Genomic DNA, 22780 nt, shown 5'->3' on the forward strand with positions numbered 1-22780 from the left:
TTCTTCAGGGTACAATGGAGGAGAAGATTTATGACCGGCAGGTAACCAAACAGTCTCTGTCATTCCGTGTGGTGGACCAGCAGCAGATTGAGAGGCACTTTACAACGAATGAGCTGGCCGAGCTTTACACATTTGACCCGGACTTGCTGGATGGGCCCTCAGAGAAGAAGAGCAAGAAAGCCACGCCCTTGCTTCCTAAGGTAGACATGTACATATGCAGATTTCATGTTTTTTTTTTTCATGGACTTGAAGATTTCAAGTGCAGAAAAGCAGGCTGAAACCTATTAACAGTAGTAAACAAAAGTATTTTTATTCAACAAACATGGCACAGAATGCCAGTTTTAATACCAAGCTTGTTTGACCAGACTTGCACCAAGTAGTATGTTCTTCTTTTTTGAAGTTTACCACTTCAGTGATAAAGTTTTTAGACACAATGCCAACTTGTATCCTGCTTGGCCTTTCTGGGATCTTTCTATTTCTTCTTGTTTCCTTTCATAATCCTGCGCTCGCCTTTTCTCCTCTTAATGCAGGTGCTGTGTCACTATTTGAGCCCCCTGGGGTTTAATAAAAACACACAACCCTTACATTGGCCATCCAACCTCGCATAGCTGCACAGATGTGTGTTTACTGCTATTTACTAAATAGTCTTTTTATTGCAACACAGCTTCTGCCCTGCTATAAACCTCTTTTTTCTTTTTTACATTAATTCCTTGCTGTCCTTTACTTCTTTATTGATCTTTGAATTATGTGCTTTCCCACTCTTTCCCTTATTTGCAGTCTGTGTTTATTCAGATAACCTAAAGTGGTTTTACCTCTTTGTTTTGGTTTAACTGTAAAAATCTTTAAACCGAATGGATAAAGGATATCATTTCTCTCACCTTTCATATCCCTCTAAACCAGGAGTAGCCCAGTTACAGTGCAGCAAAGCACAGTTGGAGATTTGAAGAAGAGGAAGGGGAAAAGAAGAGGAAAGATGTGTTCATTGAGCCGCGGCCTGTTAGATGTGTATGATCTTTAATGAGCCCAGTGACATTTATGTGACACCGTATTAAAGACGGAGAGGCTGACAAGCTCTTTAACAAGCTGACCTGTTTTGGCCAGGGGGTTAACTATGATGTGGCAGCAGGACTGCAGTATACGGAAGGAATTTGCCATCTGGAATGATGTGAAGATGAGTCAGACACCCTCCATCACTTTCAGCCAGCAACCATTGCACAGAAGGAGAGAATGATTTGAGTCTACAACAGAGGGAGTTTTTTATTTTTTTTATTTATTTTTTTTTTTTTAAATTAAACTTCTTTTAAACTCTTCACACTGGGAAGTGCTGATTTCTCAACCAGACAGCGCATATTGCTTTAAAATTAGGGTCACACAGGCCTCAGAGGCAGTGTTAGATATCTGTGCTTAAGAAGCTGAGTTGGGCTTATTTTTGGTCTCATCTTTTGCTTTGTAGTGGGGTCTCTGCTACCACCACTCCCACCTTCCTCCTCCTGTTCAGTCCACCTTTATACTACCTGCCATGGTTATTTCTGCACCGCCTTTACCTTGTATCTTATCATTATCTCCACTCCAACCCCCCCTCGCCCGCCCGTACTCGCTGATGTCCTCACTCTCTTCCCCGTCCATCCACCATTACTCCACTCTGTCTTTTCCCTGCCTTCTTCGCGACCATCTGTTGCACTTACTTGACACTATGCCTCCGAATCTTCAAAGCAAGTTTAGTGAAGTTGTTTTTCTTTTTCTCCCTCTGGCCTACCCATCATGATGAAGGGTCATTATTTAAACCCCTCTCTTAAAGACGTCTCCGCACTCTTCAGAGAAACTAATTGGAGACAAAAGAAGCAGGACAACTTCCTTGTAATGACAAAGAAGGTCCGCACAGCCCAGACATGAGATTTTGACTCCCCACCTATCCTGAGACACCCTCACCTAAACCTGTTCATCACACTTGCCTCTTCCATCTAATTCAACCACTCGTGAGGAAAAAGAAAGAAAATGAGAACTATGTTTTTTGTCTTCATACAACTTTACAGCGTTCTCTGCAAATGCTGTATTGTGCACTGTCGGTCAAGCTGGTAGGCTGTGGGCGTACCTCACTGTATGTGCTCTCAGCAGGTGATGGCTGCAGTGGTCATTAGGCTCTGTCAGGTACAATGACTGAGGGGAGGCTGCACTTAAACCACAGTATAGACAGGAACAGACTGGAGCAATAAGCCACATTATGCTTGTCTCATTAGGGGTAGGAAGTCTCTTTGGCCTTAAAGGAAAATCCCCCTCCCCCCCTTGAATACTTTAAGCAATATATCACCAGTCAGTGATGTTCAGTGCACCCACCTTTAGCTTGCCCAGTCTATATCTACTTGTGTAAGCGCTTTTTCATACTTCCCAGAATGCTTTTTGCCAGCTTTTAGAAAACATGCCTGAGCTTGTTGCTTTGCAGGTGGAGAGAACGCTAATGATAGTAACAGCAAGAGGCCTTGTTGTTGGTGAGGAAGAAGCAAGAGCAATGGCCCTCGTTTGCTGCTTTCTGGTTTGTTGAGAATATGTCTGTGGCGATATTGGGATCTCTGTCACTAATATGATGAATCTCTGTATGGTTATTGAACTTCATCATGCAAAGAGATGGTTGTTTTTATAGTTTGCTACTGACTTTTTGGCTTTAATTGTCAGTGAGCAGGAAAAAGTAAAACACGTGACCAGATATTAAAAATGCACAAAACACTGACAGTGCCTGTTTTTAAACTGAACTGAAGGCCATACAAAAAATGTCCTAAATTTAACCAGAAGGTCTTAATGCAGCAGTGTACTTACTTTGTGTTTTGGATGATCGAACAGCTTCTGAAGCCCCCTTCCCCCGCACCTTCCAACATTGAAATTGGGGGTCTGTGTCCGAGTCATTTCTGTAACTTCTCTCAAATCAGACATTCTTTGTGCCATAATTGCCCAGCTGTGCAGAGGTGAGAAAGGAGCCACTATTTCTGTCACTTTTCACATCTACGCTTGCAACACTATGAATACCTTCCAGAAGAGACTGAGACTGTATGAAACTACCCCCATATACCCCTCTCTATGACGGCAGGCTTTTCGCCCTGCCTCCCACTGTGGCTGTTCGGAACAGCTATAAACACTTTTTATTTTGGACATGGTTGGATAACTCCTCTTATGAACCACTTCTTTTCTAGCATAACCCCTGCCCTTAGTCTGTAAAATATCCCAAGAGAAACGGCTGTGCCTGGCAACTAAAAGCCAGGCCAGTAAGTGGCCTGTGGGGAACAGCCCTCTGTCTCGAATTTGAACTGAGCAACACCTCTCCACGCCCACACTTTGTGATCAACTACTTCAACAAGTGCACAGCCTGCTTCTCACATAAGATTTATTCAGAAACCGATTTCCATTTTTTGACTTTTCTTTCTTCCAGTACAGTTCCACCATTATACTCTAACAGAGTCCTTGTAAATTCCACCTGGCATGACTGTCCAGCTCCAGCTGGCTGGTCCTTGTAGCGGGCTCTTGTAGAAGTACACCCCCTCTGCGGCTGCTAGCTGAGGCTTGTTTTTATAGGAATGTGCTATGTTTATTGTCTTTGTTTAGCCCTTTGTGACATGCATGATTTTGTTACTTTGTTAATTGACTGACAGCTAGATAAACCCTCTGACTTGCGTGCAGGCCCTGGAGGGTGTAAAGACAACGTGGTGGCCTCCTGATGTCAAGCATAGCCCCCATAGTTAAGTGCATTTCTGCTGAGAAACTGTTTAGAGCAGGCCTGTAGGGTTTGTGTATCATTTGTGTGCAGCTTGGGGGGAGAGAGTTTTAACTGACAATGTTTAGGTATTACAAATATCTCAGCCACTCACATTCCTTCAATTGTGATTCTGTCTTGGCCCCCTCTGTTGCTATGGTTGATACACCTGTACATTGAAAGTAGTTTCTGGCAGAGACAGCTACTTTCAATACATTCAAAAACTTCCGGAGAACTCAACTAACTAGTTGAGAGCGAGAGAGAGATATAAAACACACAATTTTAGGCTTGTTTTCCTTGCATTTATATTGCTTTTTCTTTCCATTTACTCAGAACTGTTTTCTTGATGTTGGAATCCTTTCATTTTCCTGCAAATTTAACTCCTCCTGTATAGTGTTTTTCTCTTAAGTAGAGGTTTATTGTTTGTGCACTAGCATGAAATAAAAAATTAAACCATGACGGTAGAAGCATGTTTAAAGCGGTCTCTACACACAATACGCGGCTATTTAGATGCAGGAAATTGGGTTTACGTGGTTGAGTATGTATGTAGAAAATATATAATAACATGACCAAAAATCCTGCTTGTATAGAACTGCAAGCTATTAATGCAGAGGGGTGTTCAATTACATTAGTCATTTTACATTTAACCGTCACCAAAATCTAATGCTGAAGTACCCGTTGGTGCCTGTGCCAAGTTGTAAAGTCTACATGAGGCCCACTTACATTGACTCCCAAGTTTTCATCTTTCAGATGTGAGAACTGATAACTTTGAAAACTGCTTTGGGCTACATCATTTATGGACTGCTGGCAGTTTAGTCATTTTCATACATGGACAATAATTTGGCTTAAGGAGGGCATAAATTGTTCTCTCAATGGAAAGTGTTTCAAACAGTGGTAAATGTCATGCATGTTGGATGCCTTGTGTGATTAGTATCCCAATTCTTGAACTAAGTTTCTTTGCTTGTTTAGCACTCAGCTGAATCTAGGACTGCTAGCTTAGAGTTAGTTTTATTCTAGGAGCACATTTGAATAACATTTGTTGAATAAAAAGAATTATTTTGCACAGGTGCTGTTTATAGTCAAAACAGCTGATTACCAGGCCCTCATTGAGACTGAATCTGTTGAGATTCTTTGGTCTAAACTAAAGGTCTTGAGCTTATTCTCAGATTCGGATGGCCACACACTCTGTGTGCCAAAACTCCTTCCCAAATTTCACCCAAAAAAAAGTGTTGAGTTGAACAGGGTAATTTACCTTGTTTTCCGTCTGAGCATCTGCCCACCCAACGTCTCTGACTTTCTCTCATCCCCTGCAGTAAAATGATAGGCTTTACCATGCAGATCCATAAGGATGACAATCGCCCATCATTAGTGCTGGCTCCACACACACTCACACTCACTGGGATGGAGATGGTCCAGACCACCCCAGTGCCACTGCTGGTGGGGATTACTTGGGTATCCCTGAAGGCACTAGGTTCCAATGGGAGCGTCAATACTGTCATTTGACCTGCAGCTCCACTGACCCGTTATCTGGTCGACAAAAGTGCTCCTCTTTCATGCATTTGAATAAAATGTCAGCACAGATTACTGTTCAAAAGATTACTGCTTTCTATTCATACATAGTTTGAACATTAGTAGTTAACTCTACTAAACTTAACTGTACTATACTGTTGCTACAGCATAAATTAAAAAATAAAAACCTGTGCTCATCTTTGTTCACAGAAAAAAAACAGGATTGATGCCCTATATCAGAGTCGGACCAACTGGTTCTTCTGTGCTTTTGTGTCCTAATTATAGAGCAAAACTGCTGGCTGTGCCACTGCTCCAAAATGTCTGGTTGTTCAGGGGTGGGCTGGTTTTGTCCTGATTAAGTGTGATGGCTGGCAAACATAAACATGTGTCAATGGGTTCAGTGCCCAAGTGTTGGAGGTTGTTGAGTATAAGGTTGTGAAGCTCTGTGGCCTTGTCTGCTCCTATCTGTTTCGGCCACCTTATCTGTCACTTGCTCGGGTCGTGAGGCCTCAAAATAGGTTAATGTAAAGTGTTCATGCAGATCACTTCTCCCCCTTCTTAGGGATCTAGTTTCACTCCGTCTGGTCTGGTGTTTATTTTCTGTGTATCCAATACAGGTCTCCAATCACTGCTTAATTTCATAGTTGGGCTTTCTTTTTCCTTCCCTAATACCAGTGACATCTATTAATAATTTTGTTTGCAGCTTCATACTCATTGTCACAGTTCAAAGCAAGACAGAGAAAGGCAGGAGAGGAAAGCATCGCCCCTCTGTGAAATTGGCCCATGTGGAGGTTAATGATGCAACTTCTGTATGACATTTTTTCCAGATTGTAAAGTTCCAGCTTAATGTAAAGCTAAGTCAAGACAAAGAAAAGCAAACGTACTACAGAGAAAGTAATTTAAACCATGTTTGTGTGAGCAGAGCCTGGCCCAGCTCTCCTAATTTTACTCAGGTATTGTTTTCAACAACACTGTAGTCATGGAAACCAGAACTCGCCCTAAAACAACCATTTATTTATTTGTTTTTTTTTAATTTTAATTTAAAAAAAATATATAAATCCAAGCATTAGAAATGAAATTGCGTTTGTGTATTCCGGTCTTGTTGGCCTGTTTGTATTGTTTGCCACAGTAACAAAGCAGATGTACACATGCTAACTAGTGCCTCTTTTTTTCGGTATGAACTCAGTGTTAGAAAGTAAATGTATGAATAAAAATTAAAAAAAAGTTTTGTTTAACTTTCTCGTCGACAGTACCGCTGCTTTCTCGCACTAGACACACGTCTGCAGCCTGCAGTCAGTGTGGCTAGATTGATACTAGAGTAGCCTTTCAGTTTACTGCTGCAATGAATAAAATGCAGAGGCGAAAAGAGAATCTGTTTCCACAAAATGTCTCTGTGAAACGATCATAAAATCTTTATTTTGCTCTCTCTACTGTATAATGACAAATTCAAGAAGCTTCAAAACATTAGTTCTGATGGTTTACAGCTTGACTGGAGTATGTGATGTTAGCTGTTCACTGAATATGACATGTGACGTCCATTTCCATCACATAAAGTCACGGGTTGTGATCCAGGTCATATCTGAATTGTTATGACTAGGGACCAACCCTTGTTGACTAGCTTGGTGTGAATTGCCAAAACAAGAGTTGAACACTGGTCAGATAACCTTGGTCATTGGTGTGAAAGAGGCATTACATTTCCAGCACATTAGTAGGGGATCTTTTAATGGCCAGTATAATTAGGAGGAATGATGACAGCAAGCAAAACCTGTTTTATTGTTCATATGGGCACCTGACTATTGTTTTAACACAGACTTGAAAAATTGTGATCCTGACCTTCAGTTGCTGTGATTGCAGTCTAAATATACAGTAACCTCTATTATGTAGCCACTGCGGCCTACAGTTTTTCCAGAACCATCTTCCTCCTCTCCTTTGATACCTTCAAGCCCATGTGACCCTTTTCTATCTCTTTGTCGCCTTTCCCCCTGTAGGATCCCTTCCTGGCGGAGTTGCTGCAGAACAGTAAGGACCAGATTGTGTGTTACCACGAGCACGACTCCTTGTTGGACCACAAGGAGGAGGAAGCCCTCAGCGAGGAGGATCGCAAGGCTGCCTGGGCCGAGTATGAAGCAGAAAAGAAGGTAGGCGAGGATAAAAACCCACACAGACATGCATGGTACAAAAATATCCACCAGTTCCAAAATCAAAGGCGCGCACACACACACATGCAGCATATAGCCCTTGTGTGTCCATTATTCTCTAAATCATTGACATCAAAGTGCAAGGAGAGCTAAGCAAGGCCCCGCTGCAGTTTGTCAAGATGTGTGACTCAATGTTTGATCTGTACAATCCTTTCATCGCTTAGATTAAGCAGATGACCGGGCCTACCCCCTACTACTGTGATAGTCATTTGGGCCCACCGTTAAGCTAGTGATCTGCTATACAAATCAATGAGAGGCTGTCCAAACACTCTCAGTACTACTGTACATAGTTAGGTCCACAGAGGGTTAGGGACTCTTTCTGTCTGTGCTACACACTTTTCTCTCTCTTTCTTTTAAATCTCCCCCATTGTACCCTCCTCTTCCCTCTTCTTTCTTGTGGGACAAATCAATGGGTAATTAGTGGGGTATATTTGGAAAAGTGCATGGATGGGGGGAGCAGGTCTTCTCTCTCTCTCTCTCTCTTCTGTACTTGTCTTCTTTAACACCCTCTCCTCTCTCTCTCTCTTCCTCTCTCTCTCCCCCCCCCCCCCTCCCCTGCGTAATCCTAGATTCTAATTCAGCCTAATGATTATTTCAACACACTCCTCCTCTGCCCTCTGTGTGCCTAAGGCGTTTCCTCAGGCTACTCTGCTTTTCAAGAGAACAGAGGGTTCCCAGTCACAGTGAAAAACAGTGGTGCTGAGGTCGAATGTGAGAATTTCAATTGCATTCGCGTCATTGCAATCTGTCAGCCACTAAAGATATACAAGTAATCACTTTCATCCTCGAAAGGCTGTTCAGTATCACATTGTATACCGAGAGCTTTGTAGGAGAAACAACTGGAACGTAACCCGGACTCTGCTAATGTCTTCACAACTTAAGGGTTGGCCAGCGGTGGCCAGGAAAAGCTATGTGTATGAATATCAGATTTGCAACTCAGGAAATGGGGAAAAACTGTGAGAACATGATCAGGTGCCCAAAACTAAACGTATCCCATGAGCCCTCAGCCTCACTGGGATGACTTCAGCTTGGTGTACACCTTAGAGGGTTTTTTTTGGTTTTGGATATGAAGTCAAGTTTAGATTTTCTGAAGATGTATGAAGTTGGCAGAGCATCTGAAAATTAAGTCCAGAAGTGGCTACTTCTTAAAAGTGTGTGTGTGTGTGTGTGTGTGTGTGTGTGTGTGTGTGTGTGTGTGTGTGTGTGTGTGTGTGTGTGTGTGTGTGTGTGTGGTGTGTGTGTGTGTGTGTGTGTGTGTGTGTGTGTGTGGTGTGTGGTGGTGGTGTGGTGTGTGGGTGTGTGTGTGTGTGTGTGTGTGTGTGTGTGTGTGTGTGTGTGTGTGTGTGGTTATAGTGCAGTGTAAGAAATGAATACATTTTTGAGTAATAGGTTGTAGGGACAGGTGTTGGGAGGAGAGAGGGACACCACAGTTATGAGGTCTGGCGAGGTTAGCTATACAGGAGAGAAGCCTGTTGAGTTTGCAGTAAAACGTGCTCATTTTTCATTTTGTGACTATTTTTCCAGACAAATTTCAACATTTTAAAGTTTTCTTTAAAATAGTGTTAGTCTTTCTCGTGAACCCAATCTCTCGTCTCTTGAGCTGTGTCTCGTCACACGCCTGCTGCACACCTGTCTCTCTGACCAGGTCCAAAGATCCCCCACTGGCCCCCAACAACACACACACCCACCCCTACATACCGGATGGCCAGATTACAGGGCACAGGAAAACCATCTGCAGCAGAGGCTCAATTACACACAAACATCGGCATCCTGCTGGCCTTTACTGGGACAAGACTGTTTACTTCAGGTCGCTTCTCACACACGCACACTTAATACAACAGAAGCAGGCCGATTTCAGGAACTTTGTTACTCTGGCAGAGTGAAACATCTTATTGGGGTGGAGTGTTTAAAGCGTTGTTGTCAACATTACTGACTGAACATGAAGTGAAGAGCTGGACCAGACACTGTGTGAAGGAAAGACAAGCAAAGCAAACTGTTGTCTCTGGTCAACCCCAGTGATGGCATAAAGTCTCTCCCATCATGCCCTTGGTGGCCTAATTGAAGTGTAACTAATCCTGCTCTTCTCTTGGATGCCCCCTCCGTCTCTGTCTTTCATCTCTCAGGGTGTGTCGATGAGGACCAACTTCCAGTCTGCATACCCCCAGATGGATATGGGCTCCTCCAACTACTTCTCCTTTAACATGGCTGCTTTGGCCTCCATGACCAACCAGCAGCTGGAGGTAAGTAATGAGCTCCACATGCCCCTCTGCTGCCTCCCTCTCCTACCCCCACGGCATGGTGCCCCACATTCCTTAGACCCCACTGCTAATTGTGACAACAGTCTAGTAGCCGGCGTCCTGACTGCCCCGCTCCTCCACCCAACAGTCTGTAATACTCCATGTCTGGGGCAGCAGCTATTTATACATGGTGGTGCATCTGAATGAGGGAGAGGACAAAACGTCCGAGAGGCAACTTGTGTTCTTCACTAAGGATGTCAAATGAATTCAAAATGTATCTTGGCTTCAATTCTTGTAATCATGTCATGATAGAAAGGATGTTGTTGCAGCGGTATCATTAAAAGTAGACAGACGCTTACGTGTAAAAGTGATTCAATAAATCAGTAAGCGATGCATCCTCTTGTGAAATTGTAAAGATTTTTGAGCTTAAAAGCATTTTTTTAAATGATAGACCTATTTATTTGACTCATGACATGTTAATAAGTTGAAACATACAAAGTATTGACAGTTATTCAATATACAAACAAGTCCTGCCATTTCTAACTCTCTCCAAATCAATATACAAATATAAGCAACCCTTAACTAATGCACCCCTAAAAACAATATAAGTCATGAACATTTTTACTTTCATTCAATTTTCACTGTACTTTCATCTTACGGCACAGGGAACATGCAACATTAATAGTGTAGAACAACACCAACAGAAGACAAAGCCAACAGTTATTACATTTAAATAACAATAAAAAATAAACCAACTTTAAATCAAATAATGATATAATTAATGTTGATTAGATATACATTACGAGTAATAGCCTATCAGATAGTGCCGTGGGCGGGACATTGAGTGAGACTACCGTTTTTGATTAGTTTTGTTTGGCAGTCGGATAAAAAAAGACTATTGAATATTGCAGCCGATAATTGATCAATCCCTTGTAAATATCTGCCAATGAATACTCAGTTATGTATCCATTGTTTTGGTAATAATAAGAAAAGCTTACCTGTCTTCTTTATTTGTGTTTAGGACCTTATAAACCAGGGACGACATAAAGTCATTGAAGCAACAAATGCGTTGAAGACTCTAACGCGCGAGTCACTGGAAGATACTATCGCCAGATTGGTAAGTGTTTTTTAATCAGCCTCGTGTCAATGAAGATAATCGTCTAACTTTTCTTAGGGATTAATCGCCATTTCTCCAAAGGAGTGCTTTGAATGAAGTCAAATTTCTGTGACTGGCCTGTAACAAAATGCAAGTGGAGTGATTCTAGTTGGGATGGAGGTTGATGTTAACATGTGCGAGCTTTTCTCTCCCCACAGTGGAAGGAGAACCCAGCACTCACAGAGAATCAGGTCCAGGCCATGGCTCTGGGACGGCAGGCCACTGTGGAGCTGGAGGTGAAGCGGAGGGAAATTGCGTACCGGGACGTTCTCACCAGGCAGCAGACGGTAAGAACTGCTCTGTGTACAAGCCACAGTAGCTGGAGACTAAAACACTATATCCGCTGTCCCCTTTTTACTACCAAGTTAGGCTATTTTATTATGAAAGGTAAATGGTAGGAGTATTTGTTAATTCACCCTCCAAGAACACTTAAGTTGTATAACCTAAATAATAATGAAAACAATGCAGTCTGTTAGACCAAGAAAGGGCAACAATTGTATTTGTGTTCACGTGTGAGGTTTTGGTTGTTCAGCTGGTACTTATTTAACCGGTCCCTCTGTTTGTGTCTGCCCAGCTGATGATGTACGTGCAGAAGCTGATTACCAACAGGAAGGTGCAGGAGCAGCAGATGGCTATGGCTAACCAGGCCAGCTACCTGAACCAGCTGGCCATGCAGAACGGCATGATGGGAGGTGCAGGGCTCAGCCAGATGGACCTGCTGGGGCTTTACCAGCAGCTCCACGGCCTAAACTCCCATCAAGGCACGGGCAAGAATCCTGGGCCCTCCAAGGGCCTGTAGGTCAGAGGGACTCTTCCTCACCCCCCACTCAGCCAGCCAGCCAGCCAGCTCCCAGTGGGCCAGTCCAAGTGAGGCCAAGTTCTCTGTAACAAACACACTGTGACACCACCGCTCAGAGCTCAAAGCAATCTGGTGCACCAAGCAGAGGGGTGGAGTAGTTTTGAGACTAGGCTGTTGTCCACTGGGGCCTCAAGTGGGATAGACTCAGTTCTGCATTGTGTAGTTCACTAAGAGAAGGTGGACTATAATGTATAAATGACTGTGTGAAAGGAGTCTATTAGGAATTTCAACAGAAAAAAAATGTATATACCGCCTTAATGTTATTCAAGTTCTATATCTTCATTTTTCATGTATTTAAAGAAACTAATTTTACCCCCAATGCTTTTAAGCATTGCATTGTTTTTCTCTTGAAAGATGGTTTCCTTATTATTTAAACTAAGTTTTTTTTTTTATACTATTTGAAATGCATAACTAAACCTGAGTGGGACCAGTGTTGTGGTGACAGGACTCTATTATGTAAAGTTCTACATGATTATTAGCCCCAGTAGATTCCTTTACCAATATCTAGCAAAGCAGGCAGCTAATGGAGCTGCTAAGTCCTGCTCTTTTTGGGAGATAGAAAAAATTGATAAGTCAACGAAAACAGAAAAAAAATATAGCCTTGTATTCATTTCCTAAAAAAGAAAAAGGAAAAAAAGCTCTGTAAAGTTCTGAGATTTGTTGAGAATCTTTTCTATTATCCTTTTAAGTGTTTTTCATTAGTTGTCGCTTAACATGGTAATGGAATGCTTGTGTTGTTCAAAACTGCCTGCCGATTCCTATGAACTTTTTGTAACATCATCCTCATTGTCACGTGTTGTCTAGCATAGCACTGTGCGTCCTGTTCATTGTTTATGTTCCACTTGTGTTGATCCCAAGTTTGGGTAACTGGGTCTCACAAAGCACAATCAGTTCAGCCGGATATCATAGGGCCCAAAACATTTCTCTTTACTTGCCTGTCAAAGTTTGAAGTATGTGTCTCATGGTGGATTTAGTAGAACGAGTAAAGAAGGCAATCATATTCTATATCTGGCTGATTTGTGTCCTCTGCTTTGTGAGAAATGCCTTCTGGACACTAGTCTCACCAGGCAGGTCCCCAGACTATACCTGTATTCTACTTTGGCACATTTTTGCTTCTAAATGCTTAAACTGGTGTAGCTGTTAATCAAGAGGAATATGTTCATTTCTCACAAAGAGATGCTGTCTCTAATTGACTCCTGTGTTTGCACAAGGTGTATTTCATAAATGTAGAGAAACTTTTTTTGCCCTCCTCTAAGAATGTTCTTATAATAGCAAATACACCGACATGATTTGCCATGAATCTGATCTGCTATTATCTTGATAAGTATTTAATATAACATTTAATAAAGTGACCAAAAGGATGAGCAACTCTTGTGTTTGAATAATTTGTTTTTAAGGACTGAAACATTGACAAATAATATTGTATATAGTGCATTCCTTTGATTGAATTTATAAAGAGGAATGTTGGTAGGAGATTTGGTGAATATGATAAGCAAAACACTTTGCTTATGCACTTGTATGATATTATATTGGAAGCCTGACCCATGGTGGATTTTTGAGGCTTATACCAGTTTTTATTCCAATAATATCTGATAACAAAATACTGTGCAGTATTTTTGGGGACATTTTATGACTATTATACGTTGTACTGTATAATCAGTGTCTCTTGATAACTTTTGAGTTTATACTGCTGAACTACACGCCATTAGGCAAAACGTCCTATACAAGATGTCTATCTGATAGTGCTGTAGCTAAATTTAAGGATGCGATTCCGTTAGCATTTAATTCATTACCAAGTCCCAAAATAACGGAGGACTCCTATGCTATTAGTCCCTCCCAAATCGATCATTTTGTTGATAGTGCAGCAGGCTCGCTACGAATGACTCTAGACTCTGTTGCCCCTCTAAAAAAGAAGATAATAAAACAAGAAGGTTAGCTCCATGGTATAACACTGAAACTCGCAAATTAAAGCAAATATTGCGGAACTTGAGAAGATCGGCGCTCCACAAACTGGAAAATTCTCGTTTAACCTGGCAAGATAGCTTAAAACGTATAGGAAGGCCCTCCGTAATGCCAGGCAGCGTACTACTCGTCATTGATAGAAAGAAATAGGAACAACCCCAGGTTTCTTTTCAGCACTGTAGCCAGACTAACAGAAGGTCACACCTTACTGAGCCAAGTATTCCCATAGCTCTAGTAGTACGACTTTATGAGGTTCTTCAATGATAAAATTATAACTATTAGAAGCAAAATTCACCAGACCTGCCTTTAACTGGCTTTCACTCTAAACTCAGGAACCTTAGAAACAGCTGTAAACCGATACATGTTTTGACTGCTTTGCTCTCACTTGATCTTTATCAATTTAATTCAATTATTTCTTCTCATCTAAGCCATCAACCTGCCTCTTAGATCCCATCCCGACTAGGTACTTAAAGAAGTTTTACCATTAGTCAACACTTCACTACTGAATATAACCAATTGTCTTTATTACAGGCTATGTACCACAGTACTTTAAAGTAGCTGTATTAAACCTCTTCTGAAAAGCAAACCTGATCCAGATGTTTTAGCCAACTATAGACCTATATCCAACCTTCCATTTCTCTCTAAGATTCTTGAGAACAGTCGCCAAACAGCTGTGCGACTTTCTGCTAGAACAGCTTATTTGAGATTTTCAGTCAGGATTTAGAGTTCATCATAGCACAGAGACAGCACTTGTGAAAATTACTAATGACCTCCTAATTGCTTCAGACAAAGGACTTATCTCTGTACTTGTGTTATTAGATCTTAGCGCTGCATTTGATACCATTGACCATTATATCTATTACAGAGATTGTAACATTAATTGGCATTAAAGGGACTGCTCTAAGCTGGTTTAAGTCTTATTTATCAGATTGATCTCATTTTGTTAATGTTAACGATGAATCCTCTGTGCACTCCAAGGTTAGTCATGGAGCCCCCACAAATCTGTCTCGGTCCAATCCTGTCACTTTATATATGCTTCCTTTAGGCAGTATTATTAGGAAACACTCCATAACTTTCATTGTTTGCAGATGATACTCAATTATATCTATCAATCAAGCCGGATGAAACTAATCAGTTAGTAAACTTCAACGTGCCTTCAGGATATTAAAACCTGATGACCTGTAATTTCTAATGTTAACTCAGAATAAATGAAGTTATTGCCTCGGACCCAAGCACCTCCGTGACGCACAATCCAATGATATAGTTACTCTGGATGGCATCACCCTGGCCTCCAGCACCACAGTGAAGAATCTTGGAGTCATCTTTGATCAGACATGTCCTTTAATTCCCACTTAAAGCAAATTTCAAGGATCGCCTTTTTTCACCTACGTAATATTGCAAAAATCAGGATATCCTGTCTAAAATGATGCAGAAAAACTATTCCATGCATTTGTTACTTCTATTTGGATTACTGCAATTCTTTACTATCAGGCTGCTCAAAAAAATCCATAAAGACTCTACAGCTGATCCAGAATGCTGCGGCACATGTTCTGACGGGAACCAGGAAAAGAGATCACGTTTCTCCTGTTTTAGCTTCTCTGCATTGGCTTCCTGTAAAATTTAGAATAGAATTTAAAATCCTTCTTCTCACCTACAAAGCTCTTCATGGTCAGGCTCCATCTTATCTTAAAGAGCTCATAGTACCTTACAACCCTAGGAGAGCACTACGCTCCCAGAATGCAGGGTTACTGGTGGTTCCTAGAGTCTCTAAAAGTAGAACGGGAGCCAGAGCGTTCAGCTATCAGGCTCCTCTCCTGTGGAACCAGGTTCCAGTTTGGGTCCGGGAGGCAGACACCGTCTCCACATTTAAGAGTAGGCTTAAGACTTTCCTTTTTGATAAAGCTTATAGTTAGGGCATAGAATCGAATATTGTTAGGGAGTAGTAGTTAGTCACATAGTTTTCAGATTTATCTATCATATAATATAACTAAAGGGAGACTTGGCATACAGCCCATCCGGTTGGGGGGAGTTCTAGCCCGCCGGGCTGGACTTCTTTACCTCGTCTCTTTTGGTTTTGTTGTAATAGTTTTAGACAGCTGGGACTTATTTTGATACACTAGTTAGGCCTAGATCGAATATTGTTAGGAGTAGTAGTTAGTCACAGTTTTCAGATTTATCTAACATATCAAGAATATAATAGAACAAGGGAGACTTGGCTACAGCCCGATCCGGTTGGGGAGAGTTCTGCCCGCCGGGCTGGACTCTCTTTACCTCGTCTCTCTTGGTTTTGTTGTAATTTTTTAGACAGCTGGGACTTATTTTGATACACTGAGCTCCTCTCCTCTCTATCTTTTCATTTATGTGCACCATGTCCCAGAAATGCTTGTTACTACCTACTCTGGGATCATTCCCAGTCCTTATGTTCTTTTTTCCCCACATGTTCCCTTGGTCAGAGAGGCTCCGAAATCAGGTAGCAGCTGTCGCCATGGTCCCGCTACACGTTCTGTATGCCATGTTCAACTGCTACACTGCGGTGCCCTGCTACGTCCTGCTACGTCCTTGCTACGTCCTGCTACGTCCTGCTGTGCCTTGTAATGCCGCACAGCGTCCGGCTATGCCTGAACTACTACAAAGAACTGCTACAAAACTAATTTTTTATTTTTTTGTTATTGCCACTCTTCATTCTAACCCCAACCGGCCCGTCAGACACCGCCACCAAGAGCCGGGTCTGACCGAGGTTTCTGCCTAAAAGGAAGTTTTTCCTCGCCACTGTCGCACTGTTGCTTGCTCTGGAGGAAACTCCTAGACTGTTGGGTCTTGTAAATTCTGGAGTGTGGTCTATCTGTAAAGTGTCTTGAGATAACTCTTGTTATGAATTGATACTATAAATAAAATTGAAATTGAAATTGAAAATTAAACCACCTGACGACCAGAATATAGACACAAAATTCAAAAGATGTGTCTTTAGCGGGGAATTTGCGCGGTATTATAAAACTCGGTGCTCTCTGGAGGGCTAACTATATAACCTGGTGTCGATGTAGTTACCTGAGCCAGGTGAGCGGTTACCCCCGCTTCCAGCCTTTATGTTAAGCTAACTCGTGGCTCCAGCTTCATATTTATGGTGCAGATAAGAGAGTTGTATTGATCTTATCTAATTCTCAGCACAAAAGCTAAGCATATTTCCCAAAATGTAGCACCATTTATTTAACAGTTGGAAAGCAGAAAGCTGACACATGCTGATGCGCTGTCCCTGTGTTTCACACCCACAGCACTTAGTGCCTTTGGTCCCACACTCTTCTCCCTTCAATCTTTCATCTATTTTTCCCTCTCCCGGTATTGTTTTCATTTCTCAGTCTGCCAGGGTTTTCCCCTGTATGTCTTTGACTTTTCCATTCCCTTCCCCCCCCCAGGGGAGCTTGCTCTCACAGCTTACAAATATCTGCCAGTGGAGAAACATTACAACTATTGCAGATGTTGAAATGTTGATCCCATCCCCTCTCAGCCCTAGATTACCACCAGTCCAGGTTTGCGGCACATCCCTGCTGGTTCTCTGCAGCAGGCAGCTGTTTCTGTCCATTGAAAAGCTGCAGACTACACCATAGTGGAGTCTGTGAGGCCCCTGCAATGAACAACCAATCACTGCTTTTAAATCCATGCTGATGTGTAAAGCCAATTAGGAGCCGGGATCCAGTTGCATAAGGAATCCGATTTTGTACGGTGGATGTAGGCTGACTAAGACCTTATGGAGACAGAGAGGGCCTGTGCACATTACTTGGTAAAGGGTTTATGAGGGCAAATTGGCATGGGATTGTATCGTGTTCTCCTCTGGGAGAAAAATCTGCGGTATGTTTTAACCTACATCTTTTGGACTGCAGGACAAAATGCCATGCAGTCATTGATTTTACAAACAACATTTAAAGTATTTCATTAATAACGTGTGCGGTATAATAATGGTCTTCCATCAAGTTATCTTACATCAGCAAAGCCTAAATTGTTTGTGTCCAGACAAAGGAAAGCTCCTTTTTAGTGCTAAGATGTTCATTATCAGGTAAAAACCACAAAGGTAAACCTCAGGGTGGCGCTGGAGGAAAGCTAATAATAATGGCGTTTTTTCACTGCATGGTAACTATTCACTTTGCCTCAACTCTACTCGCCTTTTTCGGTTTTCCATTACGAAAAAAAGTCCTTGGAACCTGCCAACAGGTACTTTTATCAGTATCACCTCCGTCGAGGTTCCAAGCGCGCTGAGGCGTTACCAAAAGGTGACGTGAAAACCTGCAGACTACTGATTGGTTGGAGAGAATCTTTTTTTTTTTTTTGCTGCCTCCTGCTTTTTTTGAAGCTGAATTTGTCTTCTGGCCCCTGCCAAGAATCAAAAACAACACGCGTTCGATGTTCTGTGTGTGTGTCGCGTTAGGTCACGACAGTTCGCTGCTATGACAACCAGCCACGCTCAACTCACGCATGAGGCGGTGCTAATCTGCAATGGAAAAAGAAGGACGGGGCGCCGCGGTCAAGTCGAGTCAAGCAGGTACCATTTAAAAAAAACAAAAAAAAAAACGCCATGATAGAGTCAATAAGAGTCAACCTCTGGGGACCGTGAATGTGAACTAGATTTTATGGTAACCCATCCATCAGTTGTTGAGATTTTCAAGTCTGGACCAAAGTCCGACTGACAACCATCATGCTAGCATGGCTTAAAAAATAACAGGAAAGAAAGGCAACGTTCACATAGATTCTACATCTGGTTTTAATTGGTACATCAGATTTTTATCAAAGCAAAAATAGTCTCTCACAATGAGTTCTCGATAGCAGGACAATTTTATTGTCATGTTCATTGCAGTTGTTTTGAGAGTGTGTAATTTCAGTAGAATCTACAGTCCAGATAACTTCAAGTTCCTTACAAAATAAAGTCTTTGCAATAAATAAATATATATTTATATTTATACTTTATATGTAGAAAATAAATATATTGTACATCTCATAAATAGGATCACCCATATGTACACCTCAGCTGCTTGCATTTTTAGTAATGTTCCCGACACTTTGAACATTACAAGTCACCATCCTTTAAAAAAAAAAAAAAAAAGCCCATCACAATTCTTTACAACCACAGTCAGAGAAGTGCTTTTGTCCCGAGCTTAATCACTTATTTTGTATACAATTCCTACAAGACGCCTCTTGATATTTTGTTTAAATGGGATGAATGAGATCGTTAGAATCAAATGATTAAATGGGAGAGTAAGTGAGCCTTCAGCTGGGACTGAGGATGTGCAGTAAGTGCTCTTTCGTCTATCACACATTCATCTTAGAGATTGTTTTTCCCTCTTTCATCTTTGATTTTAAAGACAACTTAATAACACTTCAGTTCGCCTTTTAACACACACTTTCTTCTTCTCCGATCTCCGTGTATGTGGAATGTTCCCTTTCTTACATTTAACTGTATATAGTGCATGACAAATGCACAGTGTGACATCTGCAGTGCTTCCCGTCATTTTGAACTCCTGAAAGTCTTGTCTGGTGTTCTCTCAACCATTCATTTCAGTATCTACGCATTTATCTCTAAAAAGTGGTTATTGAGAAAACATAGCACCTGATTTGATCTCCCCACAGCTGGGCAGTCATGCCTTCTCCGTCCATGTCCATGCAGTGGTTTTACAAGATGACTTTCCCGCCGACATCCAGGAACATGCACAATGTTTATGTCAGTGCTTGGCAGTGGGCCAAGGCACAAACACAGTGACCTCAGGGGGAGCTGAGGGTAAACAGTTCTGTACCAGGTCCAAAATATCCACAACACCACCTCTCTCTTGTTTCATGTCTATTCCTCCGAATGTAACCAATTTTCCAAGTGTAAGCACTGGTCACCTGTACTGGAATAAGTCCCTGTACGCCTGAGGGATCTTTTCAATCTCCACCGGCCTGGGTAAGAAGTGGGTGAGTTTCTGGTGTTTTTTAGTCCTGTTGCCCTCCCTGGGCGAGCCGTCTTTGTTTAAGGCAACGTAGTAGAAGCGTCCCGTGTCTGTGTGCTTGTACAGCGTTGAAGCGTAGGTGTTGTACCAGTTCTCCTCAAACTGCTCCCTGAACACACATTCTGCTGTCAGCTTCTTCTGCCGGAGAGAAAACAACACATCAGTCACATGCGGAAGTCCTGCACACGCGACATTTGCAACAGAAACATGATTAAAAGCAGCTGAGATTATGATGGGTGATGCCACTTTGCATGCCAATTCCTGATGTGCTAGTTTATGTATTTCATTACCTATTCTGGACTGCATGTGAAAGCTGAGTGAGTGAACCAGTAGGATCTCATTAAGGCAGGCGCTCATAATGACAAAAGTGGGGAAGTCATTACGAGGTGCTTTCCCCTTTACGCCCCACACTCATTCTTAAGACCCGTTAACCTCTGGTTGTGAATGGAGAATTGTTTCCCTCCCGTGATGCAACAAGAACAGCAAGCAAGCGTACAATCTTCCCTCGCTCTCTCGCTTTTTTTACGCACACACACACACACACACACACACACACACACACACACACACACAGTCTCTCTCAAAGCCTCGGTCTTTACTGACAGCGCAGCATGAGCGATGGCTGCGGGTTCAGCAGGTGAGAGTGTGCTGGCTGAGTGAGTGTGTGGGAACAATAAGAGACATCACGGCTAGAGCTACTCTGCTGCCAAGACCAGTCAGTCATGCAGCAAGAGGGTCGAAACTCAGTGGAGTCAGGGGTATCACTGGAGGCCAAATGTGAACCCTATTCAAGGGTGTCACTTTATCTCCCACTCTTCCTCCTTGACACTCTGACTTTGTTTTTGGCTATTAGGATGTGGCTTCTCCACACAGCAAGATAAATGTTCGTGATCAGTCAGTCTCTACAGTCGTAGCAAGTGTTTGTGTAAGAGTCTCGGTTTTTATTCCAGCGGCAATTTTGTTGATTGGCTGTCAGGCTCTGCTTGGCTGCGGCTATGTGGTGGAGCTGTTGTCTGTAAACACAGCCCTGGGGGCACATGACTGGGCCAGCTCCATCCTAATACACACACACGCACACACACACGCACACACACACACACACACACACACACACACACACACACACACACACACACACACACACACACACACACACACACACACACACACACACACACACACACACACACACACACTTAAACCTCATCGGATCAAAAGCTTGTCAAGGTCTGGCAGTTGTGGGACGGAAGCACCCTTCTACCTGGTCCCCTCCCCCCTCCACCTCCTGGCCTCTCAGCTCCAGACAGATGTGTCCACATCGCTCCCTCTGTCAGTCAGGTGACTCAGTCAGGTGTGCAATTACCCCCACCCCCACAAATCATTGCCTCCCACCCTCACCCACCCCCCTCCCCCAGGGTCAAAGCTGCAGGATGCCAGACTCTGATAGCACGCAGTAACAATATCTGCACTTTCAACATAATGGTGGTGCTTAAGAAGTAGCCTCTGTTTGAAATGTTCAGAGCCAGGGGGAGTCTGAGCCCTGAGAGGCCCTCAGGTAATGCCCTGGGACACCTGATACAGGTAACCCTCACATACTTCCTCTTGATTGTCTTTATCTCTTCCATTTCCTCTCTCTCTATGTCTCCAAATACCAACCGCATATCAGAGAAAGTCAGCCAGGATGGAAAAAAAAAACGACCTAAATGTTCTCTATACACTACATTTACTGTGGAAAAGCACAATATATTTAACCCCGCAGTCCGAACTTGAGTCCAGCTGTGTACAGAGAGGTTATCTCCACCAAATTCAACCACAGCACACATCCAAAGCGACTCTAAACATTTCTGTCTCCACTTTGGGAAAAATATGTAAATATTTCTGCTTATCTCGAGACTAAATGAAGAGGTTGGTGTGCTCTCTAAAGCTGCAAATTCTGCTATTCCTCAAATCCCTTCGCATGGAAAACAAGTATGTTAACTTTCTAATTTTGTTTTCTTTGCCAGAGCCTGACGGTGTTGCTTTTGGTCATTATTTATTGGCTCTATTGTCTTTATTAATTACTCTGGTCCCCATACTGCAGAGGAGTGAAGCATGTGATACAGAGTGTGAGACTCTGTAAAAGAAACCTACTTGTTTTGTCTCTCTGTGGTTTTCCCATCTGCCACGTACAGGAACCTTGATAACAAATGGGCTCTTGCATTGCTCCTGAAAACGTGTTTTTGATAGCTCAGTACTGGCGTGTATTGTAAAAAAAAAAATATATATATAAAGGAATTTTATGACAGTGGCGGGAAAATAATGCATTCTGTAAAACAAGTAATGTGTGTCAAGTGCCAGACTTGTTGTGAATGAGGCCCTGGGCTGCATGGCGAGGGCCGGGTTGTAAATGAAAGGAAGAGGTTTTTTTGACTCACCGACCCATAGAGCTCTCCTTTCTCATTCATGCCGAGGTAGAGTCCAGCGTCCACCCCTCTGATGCTGACCAGACCCACCGCCAGACTGATGAACTCCAGGATACCTGAGGTCAAACAACACACACACAATGCACAAAAAAACAGTCAGGGGAGCCCACCGGCAAACCCCCCCCCCCCCCCCCCCCCCCCCCCCCCCCCCCCCCAGCAAGTGGCCTCCATTTGTGGGACAGCAGACCAGTCAAAATATGCACCAATCAACTGGGTTAGGGAGCTTTATTTTTTGCTGTCATGTGGCCTTAAAGTCACTATTATTCCAAATCTTCAAAGAGAAAAACTGCTTGCATCTTCAGTCTAGGCTACTATTACAAAAATACTGCTTTAAGAGGACTACATAACTCATTTTGTCTTTGATTACAGCAAGAAAAAAACACATGTATGGCCTGGATGCACCAGATAAAGATTCGTTTGATTTTTTTTAATTTTTTTTATCTTGCTTTCAAAAGTCTAAAGTGCACACATCACTCATTAAATCATGAACGGGTGTGGCGACTATAACTGTGTGCATCCTGTCTTTGGGACTTCCCACTGGCTACTAATACAGACTGAGAAGTCCCTTTTATGAAGCTGAGATGTGGGTAAGTTGTGTAGTGGGCTGCTGCTGACTCACAGGCAGTTACAGTAAAGTGTGACTTCAAAGGCCCGGGAACAACCGGTACAACGAAAAGTTGTTGTGC

The 22780-nt window shown here is 42.6% G+C and overlaps 2 protein-coding genes across 5 annotated transcripts in view; one reads left to right on the forward strand and one right to left on the reverse strand.

The window, feature by feature from the left end:
* The window catches only part of atrx (ATRX chromatin remodeler), a 38140-nt gene extending 25078 nt beyond the window's left edge, over positions 1-13062 (forward strand). For all 4 annotated transcript variants that reach the window (XM_032528174.1, XM_032528171.1, XM_032528173.1 and 1 more), the window contains 6 exons: positions 9-200; positions 7237-7386; positions 9570-9686; positions 10705-10800; positions 10998-11126; positions 11414-13062. In XM_032528174.1, the coding sequence (XP_032384065.1) occupies positions 9-200; positions 7237-7386; positions 9570-9686; positions 10705-10800; positions 10998-11126; positions 11414-11638 (909 nt within the window). In that variant the 3' untranslated portion in view covers positions 11639-13062. The remainder of the gene's footprint in view (positions 1-8; positions 201-7236; positions 7387-9569; positions 9687-10704; positions 10801-10997; positions 11127-11413) is intronic.
* A 5320-nt stretch (positions 13063-18382) lies between these two features.
* The window catches only part of fgf16 (fibroblast growth factor 16), a 6541-nt gene continuing 2143 nt past the window's right edge, over positions 18383-22780 (reverse strand). The window contains exons 2-3 of the mRNA XM_032528183.1: positions 22047-22150; positions 18383-19770 (exon numbers count right to left, since the gene is read on the reverse strand). Of these exons, the coding sequence (XP_032384074.1) occupies positions 19525-19770; positions 22047-22150 (350 nt within the window). The 3' untranslated portion in view covers positions 18383-19524. The remainder of the gene's footprint in view (positions 19771-22046; positions 22151-22780) is intronic.

The sequence above is a fragment of the Etheostoma spectabile genome, chromosome 10, assembly GCF_008692095.1.
Source record: "Etheostoma spectabile isolate EspeVRDwgs_2016 chromosome 10, UIUC_Espe_1.0, whole genome shotgun sequence".
NCBI classification, from domain to species: Eukaryota; Metazoa; Chordata; class Actinopteri; order Perciformes; family Percidae; genus Etheostoma; species Etheostoma spectabile.